Here is a 25,517-nt window from a genome sequence, read left to right as displayed (position 1 = left end):
ATGTGTATTGCATGTTATCTGTACCATAAAATTTATTATGAAAAGATTTCTTTAAACCACTCTCTAATGTTTGAATAGCTGTACTCCAAATATTGAACAAATACATAGTATTTCTTTAGAGCATTAATCTTCTGGGGTATAATTCTAAATTTAAGAATTTCTCACTTAATATATTCTGCAGCATTTTGTCCAGAATGAATGATATATAGTGATGATAGGCTGAAGCAGGAGGATCACTTGAGGCCAAACGTTTGAGACCAGCCTGGGCAACATAGCAAGACCTTGTCTCTACAAAAAATAAAAAAAATTAGCCAGGATGGTGCCATGCACCTGTAGTACCAGATATTTGGAAGGCTGAGGTGGCAGGATCACTTGAGCCTAGAAGTTTGAGGCTGAAGTGACCTATGATTGGGCCACAGCATTCCTGCCTGGGCTACAGAGCAAGACCTTGTCTCTAGAAAATAAATATTAAAAAATAACATCATGATGCAAGTTTTTTGAAATATTACACTTGTAGGGTCTTCCTTCCGTATGAATTTATTTCTAGTAATACTAATCATCATAAAAAATATACCTGTATTTAGTAAGACCATACTAAATGCTGGATGCCTTTCCAAGGATTTATATTATATGTTAACTAGTTTAATCTTCACCACAACATCATTAGGTAGTAGATTAGTGATAATGGTGAAGAATGTGCAATGGCTAAAGGATTTCCCACTAATTACAATAAGAGTTTCTCACCACTGTGAAATCTTTGATGCCGAGTAAGTTGATAGCAATGACTGAAGGCCTTCCCACACTCCTTGCATTTGTGTGGCCTCACACCAGTATGAATTCTCTGATGTTGAATAAGTCGATCACAACGATTAAAGGCTTTGCCACATTCTTTACATTCATAGGGTTTTTCACCAGTATGAATTCTCTTATGCTGAGAAAGACCTGAGATGGAACGAAAGGCCTTCTTACATTCTTTACATATATAAGGTTTCAAACCAGTATGAACTGTCTGATGATAAATTAGTTGAGAATTAAGTCTAAAGCTTTTTCCACATTCCTTACATTCATACGGTTTCTCCCCAGCATGAATTGACTGATGTGTTTTAAGGTCTCCAACACGACTGAAGGCTTTCCCACACTGCTTACATTCATATGGTTTCAAATCAGTATGAATTATCTGATGTTGAATAAGGTATGCATGAAGCTTAAAAGTCTTCCCACATTCTTTACATCCATATGGCTTCTCACCAGTATGAATTCTCTGATGTTGTGTAAGCTGAGAGCCTCTGCAGAAAGCCTTCCCACAATCCTTACAATCGTAGAGTTTCTCACTACTATGAATTCTCTTATGTTTAAGAAGGCTGGAGCTCCTACTAAAAGCCTTTCCACATTGTGTACATGCATGAGGTTTCTCACCAGTATGACTTCTTTGATGTTCAATAAGTAGATAGCTGCGAACAAAGGCCTTTCCACATTGTTTACATTTATATGGTTTCTCACCAGAATGAATTTTCTTATGTTGATAAAGACTTGAACGATGACCAAAGGTCTTCCCACATTCCTTACATTTATAGGGTTTCACATCATGATGAGTTTTCTGATGAAGACACATATGTCGGTACAATCTAAAAGTTTCCCCACATTCCTTACACTCATAGCATTTCAAACCAATATGAATTTTCTGATGTTCAGTAAGGTGAGAATGACGTCTAAAAGCTTTCCCACATTGCTTACATTCATAAGGTTTAATACTAGTATGAATTATCTGATGTTGAATAAGCTGTGAATAAAACCTAAAGGCCTTCTCACATCCATTACATTTATACAGTTTCAAATCAGTGTGAATTTTTTGATGTTTAATAAAATGCTGTAGAATTACAAAGGCCTTTCCACATTCCTTACATTCATATGGTCTCACACCAGTATGGTCTCTCAGATGTTCAGTAAGGTGTGAATGTTTTTGAAAGCCCTTCCTACATTCCTTACATTCATATGATTTCACTCTAGTGTGAATTCTCTGATGTACAGGAAGGGATATGTGTTTTCTGAATATTATTTGACTAAAACATGCTGCATTAGGTCCCTGTTGTCCCCCAAATTCAATTCTGCACTGTGAGTCATTTCTGAAAATAAAGCCCATAAAGTTGTAGGTTTTACTTCTTTTCAGTATCTCCTGATGGTATGAATTTACTTCATAACTGCTTTTTTCTGAAGATAACTTGTCGCTCTCAGTTGTGAAATCAAAGTCTGAAAGAAAATGAACAAATAAATGCTATTTTCCTATACTGGGGATAGGGAGGAGACTTCTATATTAAAAATAGTGATAAACTGTAAAGTATATCCATTAGAAGTAAAAGGGTTAGAGAATTCTAAAATATTGTCATGCAATTTTTAAAAGGCAAGATGAGCTTGGAAAATTATGAAAGTTCACATGAGGATGCAAAGTTTATGAGGAGGCAAAGAGAAAAAGTCAGTAGTTTTTATATTTAGTTGTGAATCAGAATTACCAAGGGAGCTTCTTACATATACTACCTTTTAGATATCCACTCAGACTGAGTGAATTAGGATGTATAGAAGTATGACTTGGTCATCTGTGTTCCTAACATTATCTACCAGATAGCTCTCTCTCTATAATTTTTTCAAGGGTTTGTCTTTATCTTAGAATAAAATCCAACCACATACCCATAAATAAAATGCTGTGTCTTATCTATACAGATTTCAAGCTCTTGATATCTTTGTTCCCTATACCCTACCACATTGTATCTTATCAGCCACTAGAACATACTACCTTTCTCATCTCTTGGGGCTTCATGCAGATGCTCCACCTTTCAGGAATCCTTGTAGGTGGCTCCTTTAAATGATCATCTTCAGACACTGAAGGTTAAAAATCACTTCCTCAGAGAGGCTGTCTGTCTCTGCTGACTCCAAGCGAACTCATATCTTTTATTCTACATTCCAAAAACCAATTCTTTGCCTTTATACTACTTTTCTCAATTACATATTTATTAAATCTCATTTGTGTTACTACTTTTTTTGTTACTCAAAACACAAGTATAGATGCAAATCTTTTTTCAACTACCACTGAAAAACAAGTCCCTACCATATGGGAAGTATTAAATAATTTTAGAATAAAATATTGAGTTAAAAAATGTAACATGGATGAAAATATAGGCCATTAGGGAAGAGAGATGAGTAAAATAACCATTTTGTTTCTGAAAATTATGCAACAGTTATCAACTATCTCTTCCTGACTCCAATCTCTTACACCTTATTGTCATAATCATTTACCTTACATTTACTTTACAGATGAGAAAAATGCACTTCCAAACTAGCTCAATCAAGAATGTAAATATAAAACATTGATATCTGATCATTCTCCAATTGCCTCCCCCTAAAAATATACATACCTCTATTACTATTGTTCAATCCTTCCTTTGCATAGCCATGGTTGCTTTTTCTGTTTCTATCTCAATCAAGGTAATCAGATGCAGTATTACCTTCTTTGGTAATGCTTTAATATTATTCATCCATCCTACCAATATTCAACCTGTTTTGTTTCTTTAATGGCTTTCCAAAATTCTCATTTCTATTCCTTTACAGACAAGGCTAATCATTCTTGAATTTTGCAGAAATGTGTTATCAATAATTTTTCAGGAATTATACTAATGAATATTATACTGAAAGGCTTATCAAAGTCTAAGCAAATAAACTTAGGGATATTGGGAAAATAGAGTCACTAGATAATATGGAGAAAGAGCCTAAGAAATTGAATGCCTAGGACTCTACAACAAACGATATGTTGAGTGTAGGCTGAAGACTGACCATCTGGATGGGGGAGCAGCCTAAAGAAATCTAATGTGCTACATGGGTCAAGTATGAGTTGAAGACAAGTGGCATTCTATGTATAAAGAATATATTTTAACAGCTGAAATAATACAAATAGTGTTCTCTGAACCAATGTAATAAATGAGAAGTAACCATCTCAAAAAGTCAAAATGCTTTCTATTTATAAATAAAAAGCACTGAACAACTACTGTCAGGTCAATAAGAAAATACAAACTGAGATTGTAGAAATTCTTAAAAACAGTGATAATGAAGATACCACACACCAGAATCAGTGGCCTTCAACTCCAGCGCACAGAGGCAAACCCAAATACTAAAATGCTTATATTTAATTAAAAGTAGAAGAATTAAACAAATTAAGCATTCCATTTAAAAATTAGGAAAAGAATGATAAAGTAAATTGATGGACCACAGAAAATGAAAATTAATACAATAAAAACAAAGTTTAAATAAGACAGTAGAATTAACACATACAAACCACTAGCCTACCTATTTAAGAAAAAAAGATAGGGGAAAAAAATCCAAATATCACGACAAGGGGTAAATAGCTATTAATAAAAAAACAAAGAATGTTAAAAAAAATCATAAAAACATGGCACTGTAGTTGAAATACACAAAATGACAAATATTTCTGAAAATACAATCTTTTTTTGAGATAGGGACTCAAACTCTTTCACCCAGGCTAGAGTGCAATAGCACAATCATAGCTCACTATAACCTTGAACTCCTGGGCTCAAGAGATCCTCCTAGCATTAGCCTCCCAAGTAACTAGGACTACAGATGCATGCCACCATGTGGCTAATTTATCTTTTACATTTCTTTTTGTAGAGACAGAGTCTTACTATATTACCCAGGCTTGTCCTGAACTCCTGGCCTCAAGCAATCCTACTGCCTCAGCCTCCCAAAATGCTGGGCTAGGCATGAGCCATTACGCCTGGCCCTGAAAATACAACTTACCAAAACTGACACCAGCTAGATTTACTGACTTGCTTCTAGCAAATAGAATATGTAAAGGGAAAAATAATATTCTAACTCTACAGTGGAGAAAACTGACAGACATCACCTTAAACAAGTTTACGAGGTGATTACCCCAGTGATAAATCAGGTTGACATCATAGACCTCTGATATGATATGCTGAGGAAGGTACTTCTCCGGTATTCTTCCCCCAAACCCATAATCTAAGTTTAATCAGAAAAAGAATTCAACAAACCCAAATTGGGGGCACTCTGCAAAATACCTGATCAGTACTCTTCAAAAGTATCAAGGCCATGAAGGACAAAGAAAAACTGAGAAACTGCCACAGATTAGAGGAAACTAAGAATACATGATGGCTAAAATGCAATTGGATCACCTGGACTGGATCCTGGAACAGAAAAAAAGACATTAGTGGAAAAACTGGTGAAACCTGAATAATACCTATAGTTTAGTTAATAGTACTGTAACAATGTTTTTTTTTTTTTTTTTTTTTTTTTTTGAGACAGAGTGTCACTTTGTTGCCCGGGCTAGAGTGAGTGCCGTGGCATCAGCCTAGCTCACAGCAACCTCAAACTCCTGGGCTTAAGCGATCCTACTGCCTCAGCCTCCCTAGTAGCTGGGACTACAGGCATGAGCCACCATGCCCGGCTAATTTTTTTGTATATATATTTTTTAGTTGGCCAGATAATTTCTTTCTATTTTTAGTAGAGACGGGGTCTCACTCTTGCTCAGGCTGGTCTCGAACTTCTGACCTCGAGCGATCCACCCGCCTCGGCCTCCCAGAGCTAGGATTACAGGCGTGAGCCACCGCGCCCGGCCTCGTACTGTAACAATGTTAACTCGTTAGATTTCATAAATGTACCATGGTTATGTAAGATGTTATTACAGAAACCCTTTGTACCACATTTGTAACTCTTCTGTAACTCTAAAATTATTTCAAAATAAAAAGGAAAACAATAACAACAACAAATAGACTCTAGAAGAGATGGAAGATCTAAACAGACCAATTTCCACAGAAGAAATAGAAAAATATTTTTAAACATTTTTCTTTACAAGAAGCCAGTCACAATTAGCTTCCCTGTTGGCCAGGTTCCAGTCCCTATATACTATTTCCCACTCATCTGAACCAGGGTGCCTTGGAAAAGTTGCTAATTCCTAGTCTATGGAGGGAAGATACAGGGTTGAGTCTGGGAACCTCTTGTACTAAAATGCAAAGAAGCTTTCAAAAATAAAAGAGAGTCACTAATGTGTGCTTCTAGTTATGAAAAATTAAGAGAGATCAGATTTACCCTTCTACTTTAAATAACTAGACACAAACAAACATAATATAGGAAACAACAGCTTTCAGATACTGGGCAGCAGAGAGAGCAGGATAGGGAAACAAATGAGGTAAGCCCAACAACTGCTATAACGCACTGCCCAGAGAATTTTCAAAACAAAGCACAGGGAAGGTGAACCAAAGCAGAGCCCAGCGGTATCTCTGAGCACAGGAAACAGAACATAGAGTTCAGGTAGAGCAAGGCATATGGAATTTGCAAGGCATAGTCCCAAAGAGGAGGGGGCTACAGAGAGAGAGAGCTCTACAGATCTTTAGAGGGATCCCCTTGAGACTTTAGCTGAGTATTGATCTGCACATGCTTGTGAGAAAACGAATGAGGCTAAGGAAAACACCACCAGATAAGAGTAGGCAGAACGATACTCGAAGGTCTGGAAGGGAAGGGTATAGTTCGTTTTTCCCCCAGCCAGAGTAAAAGGACCCTGCAACACATGAGGCATCAAATAGAGTCCCCAGAGGGTACTTCCTCAGGGGTGGAGCCAAATTAGCTCTAGTCTAAAAGCTGTTCTGGGCCTGCGCGGTGGCTCACGCCTGTAATCCTAGCCCTCTGGGAGGCCGAGGCGGGTGGATCACTCGAGGTCAGGAGTTCGAGACCAGCCTGAGCGAGACCCCGTCTCTACTAAAAATAGAAATAAACTATCTGGACAACTAAAAATATATATAGAAAAAATTAGCCGGGCATGGTGGCACATGCCTGTAGTCCCAGCTACTCGGGAGGCTGAGGCAGTAGGATCGCTTAAGCCCAGGAGTTTGAGGTTGCTGTGAGCTAGGCTGATGCTATGGCACTCTAGCCCGGACAACAGAGTGAGACTCTGTCTCAAAAAAAAAAAAAAAAAAAGCAAAGCATGAAAGGGTTAAATAGGTTCTAAATTACATAACTACATCCCAAAACAAAGCCCCAAAATATGTAAGAGTATTAAAAATCCAGCATCCCAACAAAGTAAACTTCACAATGTCTAGTATCTAATAAAAAATTATCAGGAATGCAAAAAAGGAGGAAAATATGACCCATTACTAGCAGAAATATCAGTGAAAAGGAAAAGACCAAGGGATGATACAGATTAACAGACAAGGATAGTAGACAAGGATATTAAATGAGCTATTATAAATATTCTCCATATGTTCAAGAAGATGGTTATTTTTCTACTTATCTCTTAATTTTCTGTAGTTTATTCTTTGTTAGACTCAACATGCAAAAGAGCTCACAAGAAAAATATTCCCAAAATTCTTACACATTCAAATTCTTGCACTTAGACTTTTATGAAAAACCATCTGGGCCTAACTGAGTCTACCAATTTGTGGGAAGATAATGATGACTGATTTAGTTTCTTTAGTACTTATGAGACTTTTCAGGTTTTCTAATTTTTTTTTCTTGAATGTATATTTTTCTCAATTAAAATTTCCTAATAAATTATTTCATTTGATTTGTCAAAATTTTTGGCATAATGCTTTCTGAAATATCATCATATTTTCAAAGCTTCCTGGTCTATAAAGAGGTCTCCTTTTTTTCCTTACATAGATTTTTTTCTTGATTGACGTTGAGAGTTGCACCAATTTTGTGACCTGCTCTTTTGCATGTTTGTTTTTTAATTTAATTAATTTCTGTTCTTCCTTTGTTATTTCCTTTCTTCTACTTTCTTTAAGTCTATCCTGTTCTTCTTTTCCTAATTTATCAAATGGGTGGAAAAATTAATGGATTAACATTAATTTCAGCACTTCTTCTGGAAACAAAAGATCCATCAGGGGAAGAAGCTTGAAATCCTAACAGATAAGTAGTAACAGGTAAGTAATTAAAGGAATGGAGAATTGGTCCTGAGGATCTACAACCACTTTTCCGCTGGAGAAACTTACTGATTTCTGAGTACAGCTAGCGGTAAAGGAAGAGTGATAACAAAGAGGTAGCTGAGTATTTACCAAAAGAAAGCCAGCACTGACTACTCAGCTTAACCTGATTATATTAAAGTCATCAGCTTGCCATTCTAATGACTAATAGAGAAAAATGTAAATACTCTTTGGTGGAAGACACCATCATCTAGAACCTCTTCAGTTCTTTTGTATACAATGTCCAGCATGCAGTCACAATCAACAGTAAATTGTAGAGGCATGGCCATATGACAAATAACAAGAGGGAAAAAAACGAAATAATAGAAGCAAACCCACAGATAATACAAAAAATGAAAGCATATGAGAATTCTAAAATAGCTATGACTAAAATGTTTAAGGAAACAGATGAAAAGAAAGTAAACAAAAGAGTAAAGATTTTCAATACATAATTGGAAGGTATAAAAGAGAACCAAATTTAATTTCTAGAACTTAAAAAGACAATATCTGATATTCACAACCCCTCTTTAAGAGAAGACTCATCACAGCAGAATATGGGATAAGTGAGCTGGAATACATGCCAACGGAAAATACTCAAACTCCAGCACAGAAAAAAGTAAAGGCAAAAAGGGGGGAAAAGAAGATAAGCACACGATAAAATTCTAATATATGCTCAAGAGATCTAACATAGGTATAACTAGAGGCCCAGAGGAGAGAATGGTCAAGTATTTTCCCAAAACTGAACAGAGACTTTCACTTCTGGGTATAATCTATCAGATCACTACATGCCAACATTCATATTGCTACAACTACAAAAATAATACTCAAAAAGATAATGACCTTGAGTCATTCTACCACTATAAAATTATAGAGATTCTTTTGTAGTAAAGGGAAAACCAAGACCCTTTATTACTTGTTCTCCATGTAGGTGATTCAGCAATTAAAATAGAGTACGTACAGAACATTCTGAATATACACAATATACAATTTGTTTTCTTTGACAGAAAAAGTCCCAGAATTCAAACTTCTAGTTATTTAGAAAAAGGAGCAATTACAGGACAGGACAGAGGGAAGCAGGAAGGCAAATGAAGAATAGGGAACATTCAGGTGCTGAACCGAGGTGTCCATTTCCATCTAACAAACCTCAAACCAATCCTTTGAGAATGTGGAACAGAAAATTAGGTGGTTTCTTGGCATAGAACATCAAATACCGAGTAAAGAAGGCTGATGATCCTGAGAGCAGATTCTACATCATTTTGTGCATGTGGCCTTACCCAATGAGACCAAGTTAGTATAATTCTCCAACATCACATCTCTGTACAAATCCCTTTGATCTGAGTTTAGACACTCCCACTCTTCCTGAGAGAAGTCTATGGCAACATCACTGAATGTCAATGGCACCTGAAATGACAAAACCATTTATTATTTGTAAACATTAAGAAAACTTTTTCAAGATGGAATACTGAATTGCAACAAAAAGGCAATATATAAAAATGAATAGTCTGAAGCTATGAGATCATGACATGGTCAGATGAGAGTTAGATAAATTGGCATATCTTAGGTAGAGTATCTTCACAATCTTGAAGAATCCTGTTGGAACACACAAAATTTCCTTAGCAACATAGAAACAAATCAAAATGTTTGAAAATAATAATCAGGTTTTTGTAATTAAATGACATAGTACACTTATAAACACATTATCTTGTATGTATCTAAACCACAGGTTATTAATGAATACAAGTTCTTACATCTTTTTTCTTGAAGGAATATGTAAAAAAAAAAAGAAAGAATTGATAAAATTCCCTCCCCTGCAAAGTAATGTAAAATCCCTTTTGCACAAGATAGAATAAATAGGGATTGAATTTACTCTCCTGTATGAAATAACTGAAAACCTGGACAAGATATATTAAACAATGGTTTTTAAGACAGAAAACACTGGGCAATGGAAAACTGTAATCCCTGAAAGACCAATAAAAATGAGGTGAAATCTATGACTGCCCTGGCTTACTGCAAGGAGACAGTTTCCACGCTGTGGCACAGGGACGGGGAAGCTAAGCAAAGCCCAGTAGACTGAGTATTATCCTCATAGGAAAACCACCTAAAGACAATACAGAAAAAGAAAACTACAAACCAATATTGCTCATGAATATGTTAATAAATGCAAAGATTCTAAACAAAATTTTAGCACATCAAATCCAACATATATTAAGGACAATCCATCATGACCAAGTGAAGTTTATTACATGAATCCAACTCTGGTCTAACTTTTACAAATCAATGTAATTCACCATATTAACAACAACAACAACAAAAACTATAGATCTTCTAGGAGAAAATGTAGTATAAAAACCTATGTCAGCTTGGGGTTAGACAAAGATTTCTTAGATACAACATCAATAGCACAATCCATACAAGAAAAAGCTGATCATCTGGATCTCATCAAAATTTAAAACTCTGGTCTTCAGAAGCCAGTTAACCCTACAGAGAAATGAGAAACCCCACCCAAAATTTGGTTCAGATGTCAAGACTAATGACACCACATGCCCTGAGAGGGTATGAAAAAAAGCATTATTCACGCAATGGGGTTTTCTGGGGAGAGCAGGGTGGCTCTCAAACAGGTATGAAAGAAGTCCAAGAGAGCAGAGAAAGAAGAATGGCTTGGGATTTTTATTGGGTTGACGGGGTAAGGCAGGGTGAAGGTCCTCACCACAGCAGGGGCTTATGTGGTTTGAATCAACCTCCTACCAGCACCAAAGGAGGGAGCACCTAAATGTTCTTATCAGCTTGCCTTGATATGGAGCAGAAGGGAAAGACCACGGGGTGAGACTTAAAAGCTATCAGCAATGAAACAGCACAACTGGAGTCAGATTATTCATTATACTACAGATCATGAGAAAATTTTTGTGAAGCATATATATGATAAAAGATTTGTGCCTAGAATACATACACAACTCTTAAAATTTAATATTAGAAAAACAACCTATCTTTTAAAATGGCAAAACATTTAAATAGATACTTTATCAAAGAAGCTATATAGATGGCTAAGTAACACATGAAAAGATGTTTAGCATTATCATTCATTGGGGAGCACAAAATGAAAATTAATACAAATTAGTTGCATTAATAACAACTAATTTGTATTAATAAAATAGTTATACAATTAACAAAATGAGTTCCTACTACATGACTATTCTAGGCTAAGATTAAAAAGACTGAACATTTCAAGTACTGCCTAAGATTTGGGGAAAAAATGGAACTCTCATACACTGCCAGTGGGAATGTAAAATGGTATAATCACTTTGAAAAATAGTTTTATTAAATATATACAACTATTATGTACCAATAATAATTAAAAATAAAAAATTAATACTTGGGAGGCTAAGGCAGGAGGATTGCTTGAGCCCAGGAGTTTGAGGTTGCAGTGAGCTATGATGATGCCACTGCACTCTAGCCCTGGCAACAGAATGAGACCCTGTCTCAAATAAATTTGACAAAAATAAAATAAATTAAAAATTTAAAAAAACAGTTTATTGGTTTCTTAAAAAGTTAAGCATAGACATGCGCAAGCATTCTAATCCCAGTGTTTACCCAAGAGAAATGAAAGCATCTGTGCATACAAAGATTTGTCCTTGAATGATCATAGCAGCTTTATTTGTAAAAGCCAAAAAAGTAGAAAGAACTCAAATGTCCACCAACATATGAACAGATAATCAAATTGCGGTAAATCCTTAGAGTAGAATACTAGTGAGCACTAATGTGGAATATATTACAAATATATGCAATAACATGGAAGAATCTCAAAATAAATACCTGAATAAGACAGATAAGAAAAAGAGTACACAATGTATGATTCCATTTACATAAAATTCTAGAAAATGCAAATTAACCTACAGTGACAGAAAGGACAATAGTGGTTGTCTGGGCACAAACAGCAGGATAGGATGGTCAGGAAAGAGGTAATTATAAAAAGGTATAAGAAAACTTTTGGAATGATTGATTTTTTTTGTTATCCTGACTGTGATGATGGTTTCCCAGGTATACACATATGTCAAATGTTATCAAATTCTATACTTTAAATATCAGCAGTTTATCGTCTGTCAATTATAGTTCAATAAAGCTGCTCTAAAAAGACAAAATACATACACTTAATTATACATCAATTATACCTCAAAAAAGCTGATAAAGTCCTTAGAAAATTAAGGTGGTATAAAATTAAGTTGACACAAGTTTATTATATGTCAGATTATATCATAAGCACTTCCCTTATTCTGACAAATTAATGTTTCCATTTAGTCCCTCTTATCAGATTTAACCTTTATTAAGGTATCAAAGTATTATTAATAACATTAATATATAAAGTATTATATTAATATTTATGTTGGACACAAATCCCAACCTCTTTCCCATAGTTCTATATCATCTAGTTCTAGTTGATCTTCCTTTCTATAATCTCTTATTGATCTGTTCCTGAGTTAGAACACACTAAAGTAGAATAATCCAGAACAACATTGATTCCTTCAAGCTCAGCAATTTCTCTTCCATTACAAAGTAGACCTTGGTACCTTATTCATTTTTCAGCGATTCCTTAGCTAGATCCTTGATCTGTCTCTAGGTAGGCTCCAATCCCATCTCTCCCCAAACCCAAAAGCTTTTCAAAGCTGAGATCTCACCTCAATCTAAGACCAAGAACACTCATAACAAGTTTTCCCTTATATACCTGGAAAGCTGTGGAGAAAGTTTTCCTTCCTGTGGTCAAACAGGACCATCATTTCTGTATCATGAAACCATGAGCCTGACAAGATCAGCTCAAGTATTTCAAGGTACTTCACTCTTTCACTATGCCAACGCTGCTCCTGAGAGAAGACTGAACATGTAGAACATGGATGAATTATTTGATGAGTAAGTGAAAGTTCAAAAAAAGGGAGCAAACAAGGAGGACATCATCCTTCACTGTAATGGGAGGAACTATGAAATAAGTTCAGAGAGACAGCTTTCTTAGGTAGGAGGTTTTCAGGATAAAGAATGAAAATATTACATGATTAAAAATCATAATATTTCGGGAAGGATAAAGAAACATCAGCTTACCTGGGCCATGGTTTTAGAAATGCCAGTCCTTCTCAGGTTTCCTCTACTAAAGCAGAGTTCAGACAAGCCAGAGCTGGGAGAGGAAAAAGAGGCCTTGAGACCTGTTGTATCTCGGAATTCTAAAACTGATTTAAGATATCCCTTTTTCCCCTTCTTTATTCCCACTTCTTGCTAACCCTACCCACTCCCCACCATCCCAAACACATAAATACATGTCAGGGAATCCGAGAAGTGTAGACAAATCCAAGCCCTTCTCTATACTTAGGGAAACAAGCTGCACAAGCATGGATATAGAGCAAAGGCACTCCTGCACCCAAACCAGATTAAGACACCCCACTCTGGCTTACTTCTTATTCTGATGATGCAAACCGTACCAAAGCTTGGGTCACAGTGACAACTCACACTGCCACACAACCTTGGCTCACCCATGAGCTACGCATCCAATCACTCAGTCAAATAAGCACAATCAAGGACCATTATTGATGCTCAAATGCACACACTGTCACGGAGACATGCTTTCTCTCTCTCTCTCTCTCTCTCTCTCTCACTCACACACACACACACACACACACACACACACACACACACACACACACACACACACACACACACACACACACACACACACACAGCCTCTCACACGCACACAGAATCTCAGCTGCTCACGTTAACACAGGCCTGAGACCCCAGGCACTACACGTCCCTGGTTCGCGCCCTGGGCCTTCTCGCCTCCCGCTCGTCTCACGTCCACCATCAGTTCCATTCTGGTCAGGGACCGTGGAAGCCTCAGCTGATGTTTTTCTTCGGACAAGATCTACTCACCACGTCGGGACCGCAGCCGCTCGGACACCAGAAAAGCACCTAGAGCTCGAGGGCGATCCAAGCCCGGTGGCTTCTGGGAAATGTAGTCCACCCGGAATAATCATGGCCGCGGAGCCCGCGGTCCTGCAGCCCGTGCCCGGAGTGCGCGTGAGCAGGCGCGTGGCAGTCCGCGCAGCTGGTTGACCCTCCCTGTGGAGGACCGTGATTTCACGTCGGCCGGCGTGGTTGGAGGTGAGTGGGACTGGCGTCCGCTAGAGAAGACGTAGCAAAGACGTGCGGTCTCCTAAATCTCGAACTTGCGTACGGGAGAAGGTGGCGGGCTATAGGGTACTGTTGGCGAATGGTACCCTAGGTGCGAGCTCTGTGAGGGCAGGAGCTTTAGTTTTTCGCTGCCCTCCTCACCCCCTGAGGTAGTGCCAGCGCCTGGAGTAGCTCCAGGAGCACAACAGGCGTAAAGGGTACATTGGCTTTAAAGAACGTGTGGGGCGGGGCGCAGTTACTCATGCTTGTAATCTTAGCATTTTGGGAGGTCGAGGCGGGAGGATCCTTTGAGGCCAGGAGTTGCAGGCCAGCCTGAGCAACATAGCAAGACCCCCATCTCTACAAAAAATAGAAAAAATTAGTAGGGCATGGTGGCTTGCGCCTATAGTCCCAGCTACTAGAGAGGCTGAGGCAGGAGTATTGCGTGAGTCCAGGAGTTTGTGGTTGCAATGAGCTAGGCTGATGCCATGGCACTATAGCCCGGGCAACAGAGTGAGACTCTGTCTCAGAAAAAAAAAAAAAAGAAAAGAAAGAAAAGAAAGATTGGAGAGGGTAGGAAGAAAGTTTGTGGTTGCAGTGAGCTATGATCGGGTAACTGCACTGTAGCCCTGGCGGCAGAGTGAGACTCTTGTCTCAGGAAAAAAAAAAAAAGGGAGGGAGGGAGGGAGGGAAGGGTGCCTGGGTGTTGTGTTTTCACTCTGTGACATTGTGGCTTGTAACCATATATGGGATTGTATACCTGCGTATGATTTGTTTCTAAGTGTGTTACTTTGGATGTGAAGTGATTTGTGTTTCAGATTTTGAGATTACATAAATTTATTAAGCCCTCTTCCCTCACCCCAACCCCTCCTCTGAAACTTTCTGTGCCAGATTGCCTTTCTCTACTTAAAATGCAAATCTGGCAATATTCGTTAGGGAGAGTTGGCAAAGTGCCAAGGGCCCACAAAAATGTTTGAATTTTTTTTTTAAACCAGAAGAAAAATGAACTTTAAGATTAAAGAAAATATTCAGGTCAAAGAAACTTAGTATAGTAGTCATCATTGAAAGAAATTAAAGAAGACCTAAATAAAAGGAAAGACATCTCTTGCTCATGGATGGAAAGACTTAAAATTGTTAAGATGGCAATACTCCTGAAATTGATTTCAGTGCAATCCCTATTGATATCCTAGCTGGCTGTTTTTTCTCCAGAAATTGACCAGCTGATCCTAAAATTCATATGGAAATGCAAGGGACCTAAAATAGTCAAAGCAACTTTGGAAAAGAAGAACAAAGTTGGAAGACTCATACTTCCCAATTTCAAAAGCTATTACAAAACGACAGTGTGGTACTAGCATAAGGGTAGATGTATAGATAATGGAATAGAATTGAGAGTCCAGAAATAAGTCCTGACATTGTCAATTAACTTTCAACAAGGGTACTAAGACCATTTAGTGGAGGAAAGAATAGTCTTTTTAACGAATGATGGTGGGACAACCAGATATCTAGATGCAAAAAAGAATGAAGTTGGACAATTTCTTTATACTATACTCAAAAATTAACTCAAAGGAGATCACTGACATAAACATAACAGCTAACACTATACAACTCTTAGAAGATAACATAGGGATAAATCTTCATGACTTTGGAGTAGGTAACACCAAAAGCACAAACAAAAAAGGACTAAATCAAAATTAAAACTGTTGTAGTGCAAATGATACCATTAAGAAAGTGAAAACATAACCAACTAAATGGGAGAAAATATTTGCCAATTGTGTGATGAGGGACTGGTATCTAGAATATAAGAACTCTTAGAACTCAACAATAAAAAAAAAAACCCAAATAATCAGACTTCTGAAAAGTATCACTCCCTTCCTCACAACAACAAAAGACTAAACAAATTGATGACTTCTCTTGGATCTGTCAGAGATTTGAGGTCACAAGGCAAACCACCATCCCAATATCTGGAGAGACAGGCAAACAGAGATCAGTTTACTTTGAGCAGAAGGAACACTTAATTGGTAACTACCTATTACCAAGTGTTACCAATTAACGAGTAACACTAAATTACCAGTGTTATTGGTAGGAACACTTAATTGTTAATTTAGACAAATTGCAGGAGGCTGAATGTGGACTAGCTTAAGAGTAAAAAATCTCCTGGGGACCCAGTCTTAGGGGCACCCTCACACTTTCATGGAATTTACCTCCAGGAACACACTACCAGGTTCTCATGGTGAATATACAAGAAAAATCCCCTCATGTTTGGGGAAGGGAAAAAGCAACTATTTTGAAATGCACTGAGTATGCCACATAACAAAGGAATGCTCTCTAAGAGGAATGACTTTATTAGAGACATATAACCTGGGGGAAGGACAATATGCCAACTCCTGCCCTCTTAAGCCTTCCTGTCTCACCTAAGGGGAGAATAGAAAGGCTAAGAACTTCTTCTGAAGGTCACAGCTTGGGGATTCAGGCCGCCTGAAAGATTTAATCATATGATTGTAGAATGCTTCTCCTCTCCCCACACTTTACCATAATATCAATGGGGTTCCTGTAAAACAACAGATTAAAACTGAAAGGGTTGCAAGACACAGACATTATTTTCAAAGGAGTTCTTGGACTGAAGGGACAGTAGGGGGAAAAAAGGGATATTAGAGAAAACTGACACTGAAACCTCTGATGTTACAGCTGCAGCAAACATTAAACACAGCCCAACTCCTAGCCAGATTGACATAAAACCACACATTCAAAGCCTATTTACCTCAGGTCCTATTGCTTGATACATCATGTCTGGCCTTCAACAAAAAATTATAAGGCAAGTGAAAACACAGCCCAAAGAGACAAAGAAAGTTTCAGAAGCAGTCTTAGGTATGACACAGACTTTGGAATTATCAGATAGGGAATTTAAAACACTTATGATTAATATGTTAAGGGATCTGACAGAAAAAGTAGATAGCATGCTAGAACAGATGAATAATGTAAGCAGATGGAAACTCAAAGATTAAAAAGGAAATGCTAAAAATCAAAATCCCTATAACAGAAATGCAGAATGCCTTTGGAGCACATGGCTGAGGAAAGAACCAATAAGCATGAAAATGTGTCAATATAAACTTCCAAAACTGAAATGTAAAGAGAAAAAAGAATGAAAAAAAAAAAAGGAAAATGGAACAGAATATTCAAGAACTTGGGGACAAATGTAAAAGGTATAATGCATGCATAATGGGAGTACCAGGAAGAGAAGAAATTGACAGAGAAAAATATTTGAACTAATAATGGCTGAAGGTTTTTAAAAAATTAATGACGGGACACCAAACCACAGATCTAGGAAGCTCAGGATAAATACCAAAAACTACACCTATGCATATTATATTTGAAATACAGAAAACTGAAGACGAAGAGAAAATCTTGAAAGAAGCTGGAGGATGGGAGTTTAGGGAACAACTTATTTAGAGAGAAGCAAGGATAAAATTTATATCAAACTTCTCAGAAAACATGTGACGAAGAAGAGAGTGGAGTGACATATTTGAAATATTGAAAGAAAAATCCCCACCAACTTAGAATCCTACATTCAGTAAAATTATCCCTCAAAAGTGAAGGAGAAAAAGACTTTCTCAGACAAGCAAAAACTGAGGGAATTTGTTGCCAGTAAACTTGCCTTGCAAAAAATGTTAAGGAAGTTCTTCATAGAGAAATAAAATTATGTAGGTCAGAAACTCAGATTTACATGAAAAAAAGAAAACCACCAGAGAAGGAATAAATAAAGATAAAAACTTTTATTTTTCTCATTCTTACTGCTTTATAGACAACTATTTGTTCAGAGAAATAATAACAATGTATTGGGTGATTATAGCATATGGACAAGTGACATGAATGATAGCAATGTTGTAACAGGACAAAAGAAAGGAATTGAGAATACTCTAAAGTATCTGCACTACCCATGAAGCAGTGTAATGTAGATTTAAATTAGTTGTAAATGTACATTGCAAACTCTAGGGCAACCACTAAAAATTTTTTTAATAAGTATAATTGCTATGCTAAGGAAGGAGGAAAATAGAATTATATAAAATGCTCAATTAAGATCAGAGAAAGCAGAGAAAGAAGAAATAGAACAACTACACTGAATAGAAGAGTTATACTAGATATTAACCCAGCTATATCAACAATCACTTAAAATATGAATGGTCTAATATACCCATTAAAAGAGAGATTGTCAGAATGGATTTTTTAAAAAGACCCAAGTACATGTTGTCTATAAGAAACCCACTTTGAACATAAAGACATAGATACATGAAAGGGATAAAGATATAACAGGTATAACACTATAATAGATTTTATTAGTGTGATATGCTAACACTAATAAAAAGAAAATTGAAGTAGCTATATCAATTTCAGAGAAAGCAAACTTCAGAAAAAGGACAGTTATCAGGGATAAAGAGGAGCATTGAATAAAAGAGGTCAATTTTTCAAGAATACATTACAATTTAATATACAATTAAATTATATTAATTAAAAGGACAACCCAATTTAAAACTAATCAAAAGCTTTGAAAGGACATTTCTCCAAAGAAAATACAAATGGACATGAAATAATGCTCAACATCTTTAGTCATTAGAGAAATACAAATCTAAACCACAATGAGATTTCACTTCACGCTCAAGAGATAATAAAAAGACAGATAGTAATAAGCATGAGTGAAGATGTGGGGAAATTGAAAACCTTATACATTGCTAGTGGGAATGTAAAACCTTGCAGACATTGTGGAAAAGTTTGGCAGTTCTCAAAAGTTAAAATAGAATTACTGGCCGGGCATGGTGGCTCACGCCTGTAATCCTAGCACTCTGGGAGGCCAAGGCGGGTGGATTACTCAAGGTCAGGAGTTCGATACCAGCCTGAGTAAGAGTGAGACCCCCATCTCTACTAAAAATAGAAAGAAATTAGTGGGCCAACTAAAAATATATATAGAAAAAAAAAGTTAGCCAGGCATGGTGGCACATGCCTGTAGTCCCAGCTACTCAGGAGGCTGAGGCAGAAGGATTGCTTGAGCCCAGGAGTTTCAGGTTGCTGTGAACTAGGCTGACGCCACAGCACTCTAGCCCAGGCAACAGAGTGAGACTCTGTCTCAAAAAAAAAAAAAAAAAAAAAGAATTACCATATGACCCATAAGTTTTGCTTCCAGGTATACACCCAAAAGAAATGAAAACGTATGCCACACAAAACTTACATATGAATATTCAGAACAGCATTATTCATAATATTCAAAAGGTAGAAACAACCCAAATATACATCAACTGTTGTGGAACATTATTCAACACTGAAAAAGAAGCAAAATATTGATACATGCTACAACAAGGATGGACCCTGAAAACATTATGCTAAGTGAAAGAGCCTAGTCACAAAAGACTGTACATTGTATGGTTCCATTTATATGAAACATCTAGGATATGCAAATCTATAGGGGCAGTAAATAGATTAGTGGTTATTTACTACTGTGGTTGGGTGGTTGGGAGTGATGAGGAGAGAAGTAATGAGTATGGGGTTTCTTTTAGAGGAAACGAGAATGTTTCAGAATTACATTGTGGTGATGGTTGCACAGCTCTGTGACTATACTAAAAATATTGTATACCTTAAATGAGTTTAACTCCTAGTCACATAGACTTCCACTAATAGTGACTTAAATAAAATATATCATTCATTTCTATTTCACATAAAAGAAGCCTCGATATAAGTAATCCAGGCATGGTGTGGTGGTTCCAGGTACCCAGGCTCATTCCAATGGGTCCTGCACCATTTATTTAAAAGACGAGCCTTTCCCCACTGCATTTCAGTGTCATTTTTAGCATAAGTTAGGTGAATAAATATGTGTAGATCTGTGGATTCTATTTCATTTATTTATTTTGTTGTCTAATTTTTCAAATTTTTCCTTATGATAAGTGGTTTGTATATCAGTTGTTTCCTTTATGGTTAGTGGTTTGCATAGTGGATGCCCATTTATGAAACCTTTCCCCATCCCTAAATCATCAAGATTTGCTCCTCTGCTGTTCTCTAGGAGATTTATTTGTATTTCTGTCTACATTTACATCTAACATCCGTAAGCTATTGATTTGTGTGTGCAGTACACTGTGAGGTAGCTGTTTCATTTTTTCCATGTGGTTAACAAATTAACTCAGCATCATTTATGAAAAAGTTTGCCCTTTCTCTACTGCTGTACATGTCCCCTTTCCTGGAAATTTGCCAGCAACAAAAATTCAAAAGATCTATTAACAAATTATTAGAATTAATAAGTGTTAGATAAAAGGCCAGTACAATGTTGAAGAGAAGGGCTGACAGTGTGCTTCTCTGATTCATTCTAATCTCTGAGAGAAAGCTTTCAACATTTCACCAATGAGAATATCTGCTATGCTTTTTAAAAGATCTGTGATTTTGATGTCTTTTTAATTATAAATATATATCATTTTATGAAACAAATTATCTGTATCTCTGTAGATGCTATATATTGTTAATGGAATATATTAAATTGATTGCATTCTTAGAATAAACACAACTTGATAATAATGTATTATCCTTTTTCTATGTTGTAAGATTTGTTTTGTTAAAATTTTATTTCAGAATTATGCACATATATTAATGAGGAGAAGGGCATGTCATTTTCCTTTGTCCTAAAGTTTTTGTCAGATTTGGTATTAAGGTTATGTTGGCTTCATCAAATAAATTGGAGAATGTTTCCTATTTTTCTTCTAGTAGAATTCCCTAATATATGCTAGAATTCATGGTAATGTTATATGGACTCAGAGATTTCTTTTTATGAGGGTTTTTATTTACAAATTCAATTTTTAAATAGTTCTAGGTCTACTCTTCTTGTGTCAAATCTCTAAGAAATTTATCCATTTCACATAAATCTTCAGTTTCATTGGTATAAGTTGCTCATAATGTATGTTTAATATCTGGAATATTTGTAGTGATGACCAATTTTTCATTCTCTAATTTGTAATTTGAGATTACTCTGCATTCTTGGTTAGCCTCATCTGGGCTTTAATAATTTTATTTTCTTTTCAAAGAACATTTCAATCTTCTCTTCATGATTTTTTTCTATTTCATTTATTTGCTCTTTTAAAAATATTTTTCTTTAATTTGCTTTTTCTAACCTCTTATATTAGGTTATTCACTTATAATTTTTTAGCCCTTGAAAGTTGACTTTCACTGCATCCTATCAGTTTTGATATGTACTAGATTTATTATCATTTGGTTTAAAAATGTTATTTTAGTTTCCATTGGGATCTTTTCTTGCCTTATGATTTTTAAAAGAGAATTCCTTAATATCTAAACATGATGGACATATCTAGTTGCCATTTTGTTATTAATTTTGAGCTTAATTACATTATAACCAGAAAATCTCCTATTTATTATTTTAGTTCTTTGAACTGTGTTGTTATTGCTTTTTTGGCCCAGTATATGCTCAGTTTTAGTAAGCATTCTATGTGTTCTTGAGAAGATATATTTAACAGTTGCTGGGTGTAGCATTCTGTATATAATACTTATCCTAGTTTCTAATAGGTCAGGTGTTCCAAATACTGACTGATATTTTTGCTCTGCTTTGTTCTGTTAGAGACATGTGTTGAAAATTCCCTGCTTTGCTGTGTCTGTTTTTCTTTATAATTCTGACTTTGCTTGAAATATTTGAGGATTTTTTTAGGTGCATACAAATTACATTTGTGTTACATTCTTCAAGAAATAAATTTTTAAAATCATTTTGAAGTGTCCCTCCATATCTAAAGTATTACTTTTTTAAATTTAAAGCTGACTTTGTACAATATTCTTAATGTTTTTCAAAAATTATAGAAGTACATTGTGGCCTGAGATAATATTACTTTGTCTACTGAGATTTTAATTTTCTTCAGCCAGATTTCTGATGCAATTAGCAATACAGGATCACTTTAATACAATTTCAGGGATTATTTGGAGCTGAGTTTCTATCTATGCCAGGGAGTCTACTCTTTTCACCCTTAATCTTTAGTTGTATACCTTTGACCTGTTTTTGTTTTGAGAGGAAGGGGAATATTTGTTAAGTAGGGAATCATATGATTCCTTAGACTGATTCCTCTCATTTAAGACACTGACTTAAAAAACACATGTTATTTCTCTTTTTTAATGTAGAGGGAGTATCCTGAATTTGAAGTGGCCTCAACTGAACATTGTTTAAATATTTACAGCTCCTCCTTTGTAGTTAACTTTCTTTTTTTTTCTTTCACACTTTCGTAATAAAAGTTGGAAAAGTATTTGGTTTCTACCTTGGAGAAAAGTGGATAGCATAGCTTTCTGGTTTTTTTTTTTTTTTTTTTTTTTGCTAGTTTCATGAGTTGAGCCCTCACTTCACCACCCCCCCTTGCTGAATAATCACACACATCCTAGTTTCAACTGATTTGTCGATTCATAAGACACCTTTACGGATTCCTGATTATAACAGTACGAAGTAGGTGATGTGACTCCTTAATCTGAACTCAGAAGAAATTTTTAAATGATTTTATATAGGGTAGGGCTTATACCTTACTATATTTTCTCCAGTTCTCTGAAAATGCAAGAAAAGTACAGCGAAAGAAAAGTAAAGCGAAAAAAAGCAGACAATTTTGCTGCTTCGGTTTCATGTCCTGCTCGATGGCTGCAAATCCTTTTTTTGCATGTTCTTAGTCACAGGTGAATCCAGGCCCATATAATAAAGCCTTGTTCAGTGCGGCTCGGCCCGTCCCTTTTATTATCTCTATTTTTAGGTAACGCGTACCACTCCTTTATAATTATTTTCCTTTATATATATATCGTATATATATATTTCCAACTTCTGCCACGTGTGAAAGGGAACAATGGCAAAAGGTAAAAAGGCAGGCTGAGCTGTATAAGCACTTACTTAGACTCCACCTGCTAATTCAAAAGGAAAGTTGCAGTCTGGCGGGAAGCTCAGCCTTACAGAGGATTCTGGGACGTGAAGTCCAGACGCTTCCTGTGGTTTGGGGCACTTCCGCTCCAGGAAAGCGTGCCTTTGTTACTTGCTCCGCCGGGGCAATGGGGAAGTATAATCCAGTGCTCAGAGTGTTCGGTGGCATCCCGGCTACCTGAAGGCTTGAGTGAAGCCCGCTCTCCTCGGGGATTCTGGGAAATACGCGTGTGGCCCTGAGAGCTGGAGCCGGCAGTCCCGCCCCGGAGGGGCGGGGCAGGGGCCTCTGCGCTCCTCGGGGATCCTGGGAAGTGTAGTTCCCGAGCTCCCCGGAGCCCGCGGCACTTCCGCTGCGGGAGCTTGTGAGCACGGCCTCTGTTCCTCTGAGACAGGTGAGTGAGCCTCGTGACCCCGCGACCACTTTTAACTTTTGTGGCCTGGTCGTAGGGTCCGCGGGGCCCACGCGTCGGTCGCCGGGAAGAGACTCCGCGGCCAGCGGCAGAAGGCGGGGTTGAGGGGCCGGGGCGGCTGCTTACCTTTCCCTCTCGGGAGCCTCTGCGCTTGGGGCGGCTCGCGCGTCCCCAGGTGGGAGATGGGCCTGGATGGGACAGTGTCTGAGGGCGTCCCCGGCTCTCCGTTGCCCAAGGCGCCTTCCCCCACCTTCCACACGCTCTGTCAGTTCCTAGCGATACAACGTTGGGTGAGCACTTGATCTTTCTGTTCCTTAATTTCCTCTTCTCGAAAAGGGAATATTAACGAGTTCCTACCGTATACATTGTTTTGAGAATTAGTAATACACTACACGTAAAGTATTTATTTATAAAACAGTGCAGGCATGTGGCAACGTGTTGGCTGTTAATATTATTACTATCCTACTGACCTGAAAAGTATTCCCTTCACAGGAAGCTCCTCGAAGTACGACTGGCTCTTCTTTCTGCAGGAAAGGAGGCTGTTCCTGGACTACTTCTGACCTGTTTTCCAAGAAAGAATGCATCACTCACAGATGGAGTCTAGGGCTATCCTCTGTGGATTTTCCAGAACCACAGACAAGATCACCCAGCCTCCTTTCTTTCCTCTGCCCTGACTCCTGAAAGAATGCTGGAGAGAGGAGGGAGTGAAGTGTAGGCTCCTGGCACCAGAGCCCCACTATTACAGGACTTAGCAGTCACCTTTCTTTTCTGTTACAAGTGGGAGAAGGTATTTCATTCATTAGCAAATGTTTCTGCTACCAAAGTGTTCGGTTATTGTTGAATAATTGGGAAAATATGTAACAGGAGTAATAATTGTAATAGTTAAACATGGAGTGCTAAGTGTCCTTGTAAGGGCTTTATAAAAATAAGCACCTTTAACCTTCACAAATGCCCTGTGATGTGGATACTGTACACCTGTTTCATAGATGTAGAAATGGAAACAAAGAGAGCCCAAGTTACTTACGCTATGTCACAGTGCTAGTAAGAACAGTGGGATTTGTGTCTAGGGCTTGTGTTCCTTATATCTTTGGGTATCCTTGGTCCCATAGTTTGGAATCCTAAAACTGGTATTAGGAAATAAAATAGAAAAAGCAAGCCATATAAATACTCAACCATAAGAAACTGGCTGCAGAGGAGTCATGTGGGATCAAGTTGGGGAGAGAGATTGTAATTTTATTGTAGAAGATTTTGAAAGCAAGGTTAATGAGTTTGGACTTGTTTATAAAATTTTGAAATAATTCTCATTTAACTTGATTTTAAAACAATATTTATAGTTAATATTCTTAGAAATGCATGCTCACTTACAAAATTCAGAAAATACAGAAATATATGTAAAATTATAAATTACCTTAATATGAAGATAGAGATAATTATTATATTAGCGTTATAATGTATTTCTGTTTAGCAGCTTTTAACATGTATTTGTGTTTTATGACATTGTTCTCACACTATTCATAGTGGGTTTTTACACCCTTAGTTCTTTACTATGGAAATTTCCAAACATACCCAAAGTATAATATAATGAACTTCTCTGTAACAATCACCCTGCTTTGTTTGATCCTTGCTAATCTTGTTGCTTCTCCCTCTCCCCACGTACATTTTTTTCCTTTGAATATTTTAAAGCAAACCCAGAGATTGAGTCAGTAGGACTTAAAATTTAATTATTATAAATTGTTTATATATGAAGGCTAAGGGAGGGGAGTTTGTGTTCTTTTGCTATGGCTGCAGTAACAAAATACCACAGACTGGGTGGCTTAAACGACAGAAATGTATTTTTTCACAAGGTAGAAGTCCAAGATCAAGGTATCAGCAGGTTTTATTTCTTCTAAGGCCTCTCTCCTGTGTGTGTGCAAGCTTTCCTTTTGTCCCTCTGTATGTTAACTTAATCACCTCTTTAAAGGCACTATCTCCAAGTACAGTCACATTTTGAGGGTTAGGACTTTAACATATGAACTTTGGGTCGGGGGAGGGGGGGGAACAATTTAACCCATAACAGATATTAAC

General features: G+C 37.0%; 2 protein-coding genes across 5 annotated transcripts in view; one reads left to right on the top strand and one right to left on the bottom strand.

Annotated features, from left to right (window-relative positions):
- Positions 1-519: 519 nt before the first annotated feature.
- ZNF404 (zinc finger protein 404) lies at positions 520-13,940 on the bottom strand. 2 transcript variants are annotated; one of them, XM_045531526.1, is made up of 4 exons: positions 13,884-13,940; positions 13,062-13,134; positions 9,251-9,377; positions 520-2,247 (listed from the first exon to the last, which is right to left on the bottom strand). In XM_045531526.1, the coding sequence occupies exons 2-4, from the start codon at positions 13,068-13,070 to the stop codon at positions 725-727; spliced, it is 1,659 nt and encodes a 552-aa protein (XP_045387482.1). In that variant the 5' UTR covers positions 13,071-13,134; positions 13,884-13,940; the 3' UTR covers positions 520-724. The 2 variants fall into 2 exon arrangements, with proteins under 2 accessions (XP_045387482.1, XP_045387483.1); XM_045531527.1 differs by lacking the exons at positions 9,251-9,377; positions 13,062-13,134; positions 13,884-13,940 and adding an exon at positions 2,789-2,940.
- Positions 13,941-14,083: 143 nt separating this feature from the next.
- Positions 14,084-25,517, top strand: part of ZNF45 (zinc finger protein 45) — a 39,712-nt gene continuing 28,278 nt past the window's right edge. For 2 of the 3 annotated variants that reach the window (XM_045531522.1, XM_045531521.1), the window contains exons 1-2: positions 23,402-23,435; positions 23,946-24,240. The gene's annotated coding sequence lies outside the window, so the exon portion shown is untranslated. Of the gene's footprint in view, positions 14,115-23,401; positions 23,436-23,945; positions 24,241-25,517 lie in introns of those variants that run through there. The other variant, XM_045531523.1, reaches the window with a different exon arrangement.

The sequence above is a fragment of the Lemur catta genome, chromosome 19 (genome assembly GCF_020740605.2).
Source record: "Lemur catta isolate mLemCat1 chromosome 19, mLemCat1.pri, whole genome shotgun sequence".
NCBI lineage: Eukaryota > Metazoa > Chordata > Mammalia > Primates > Lemuridae > Lemur > Lemur catta.
This window is presented reverse-complemented; position numbering and strand designations above follow the sequence as displayed.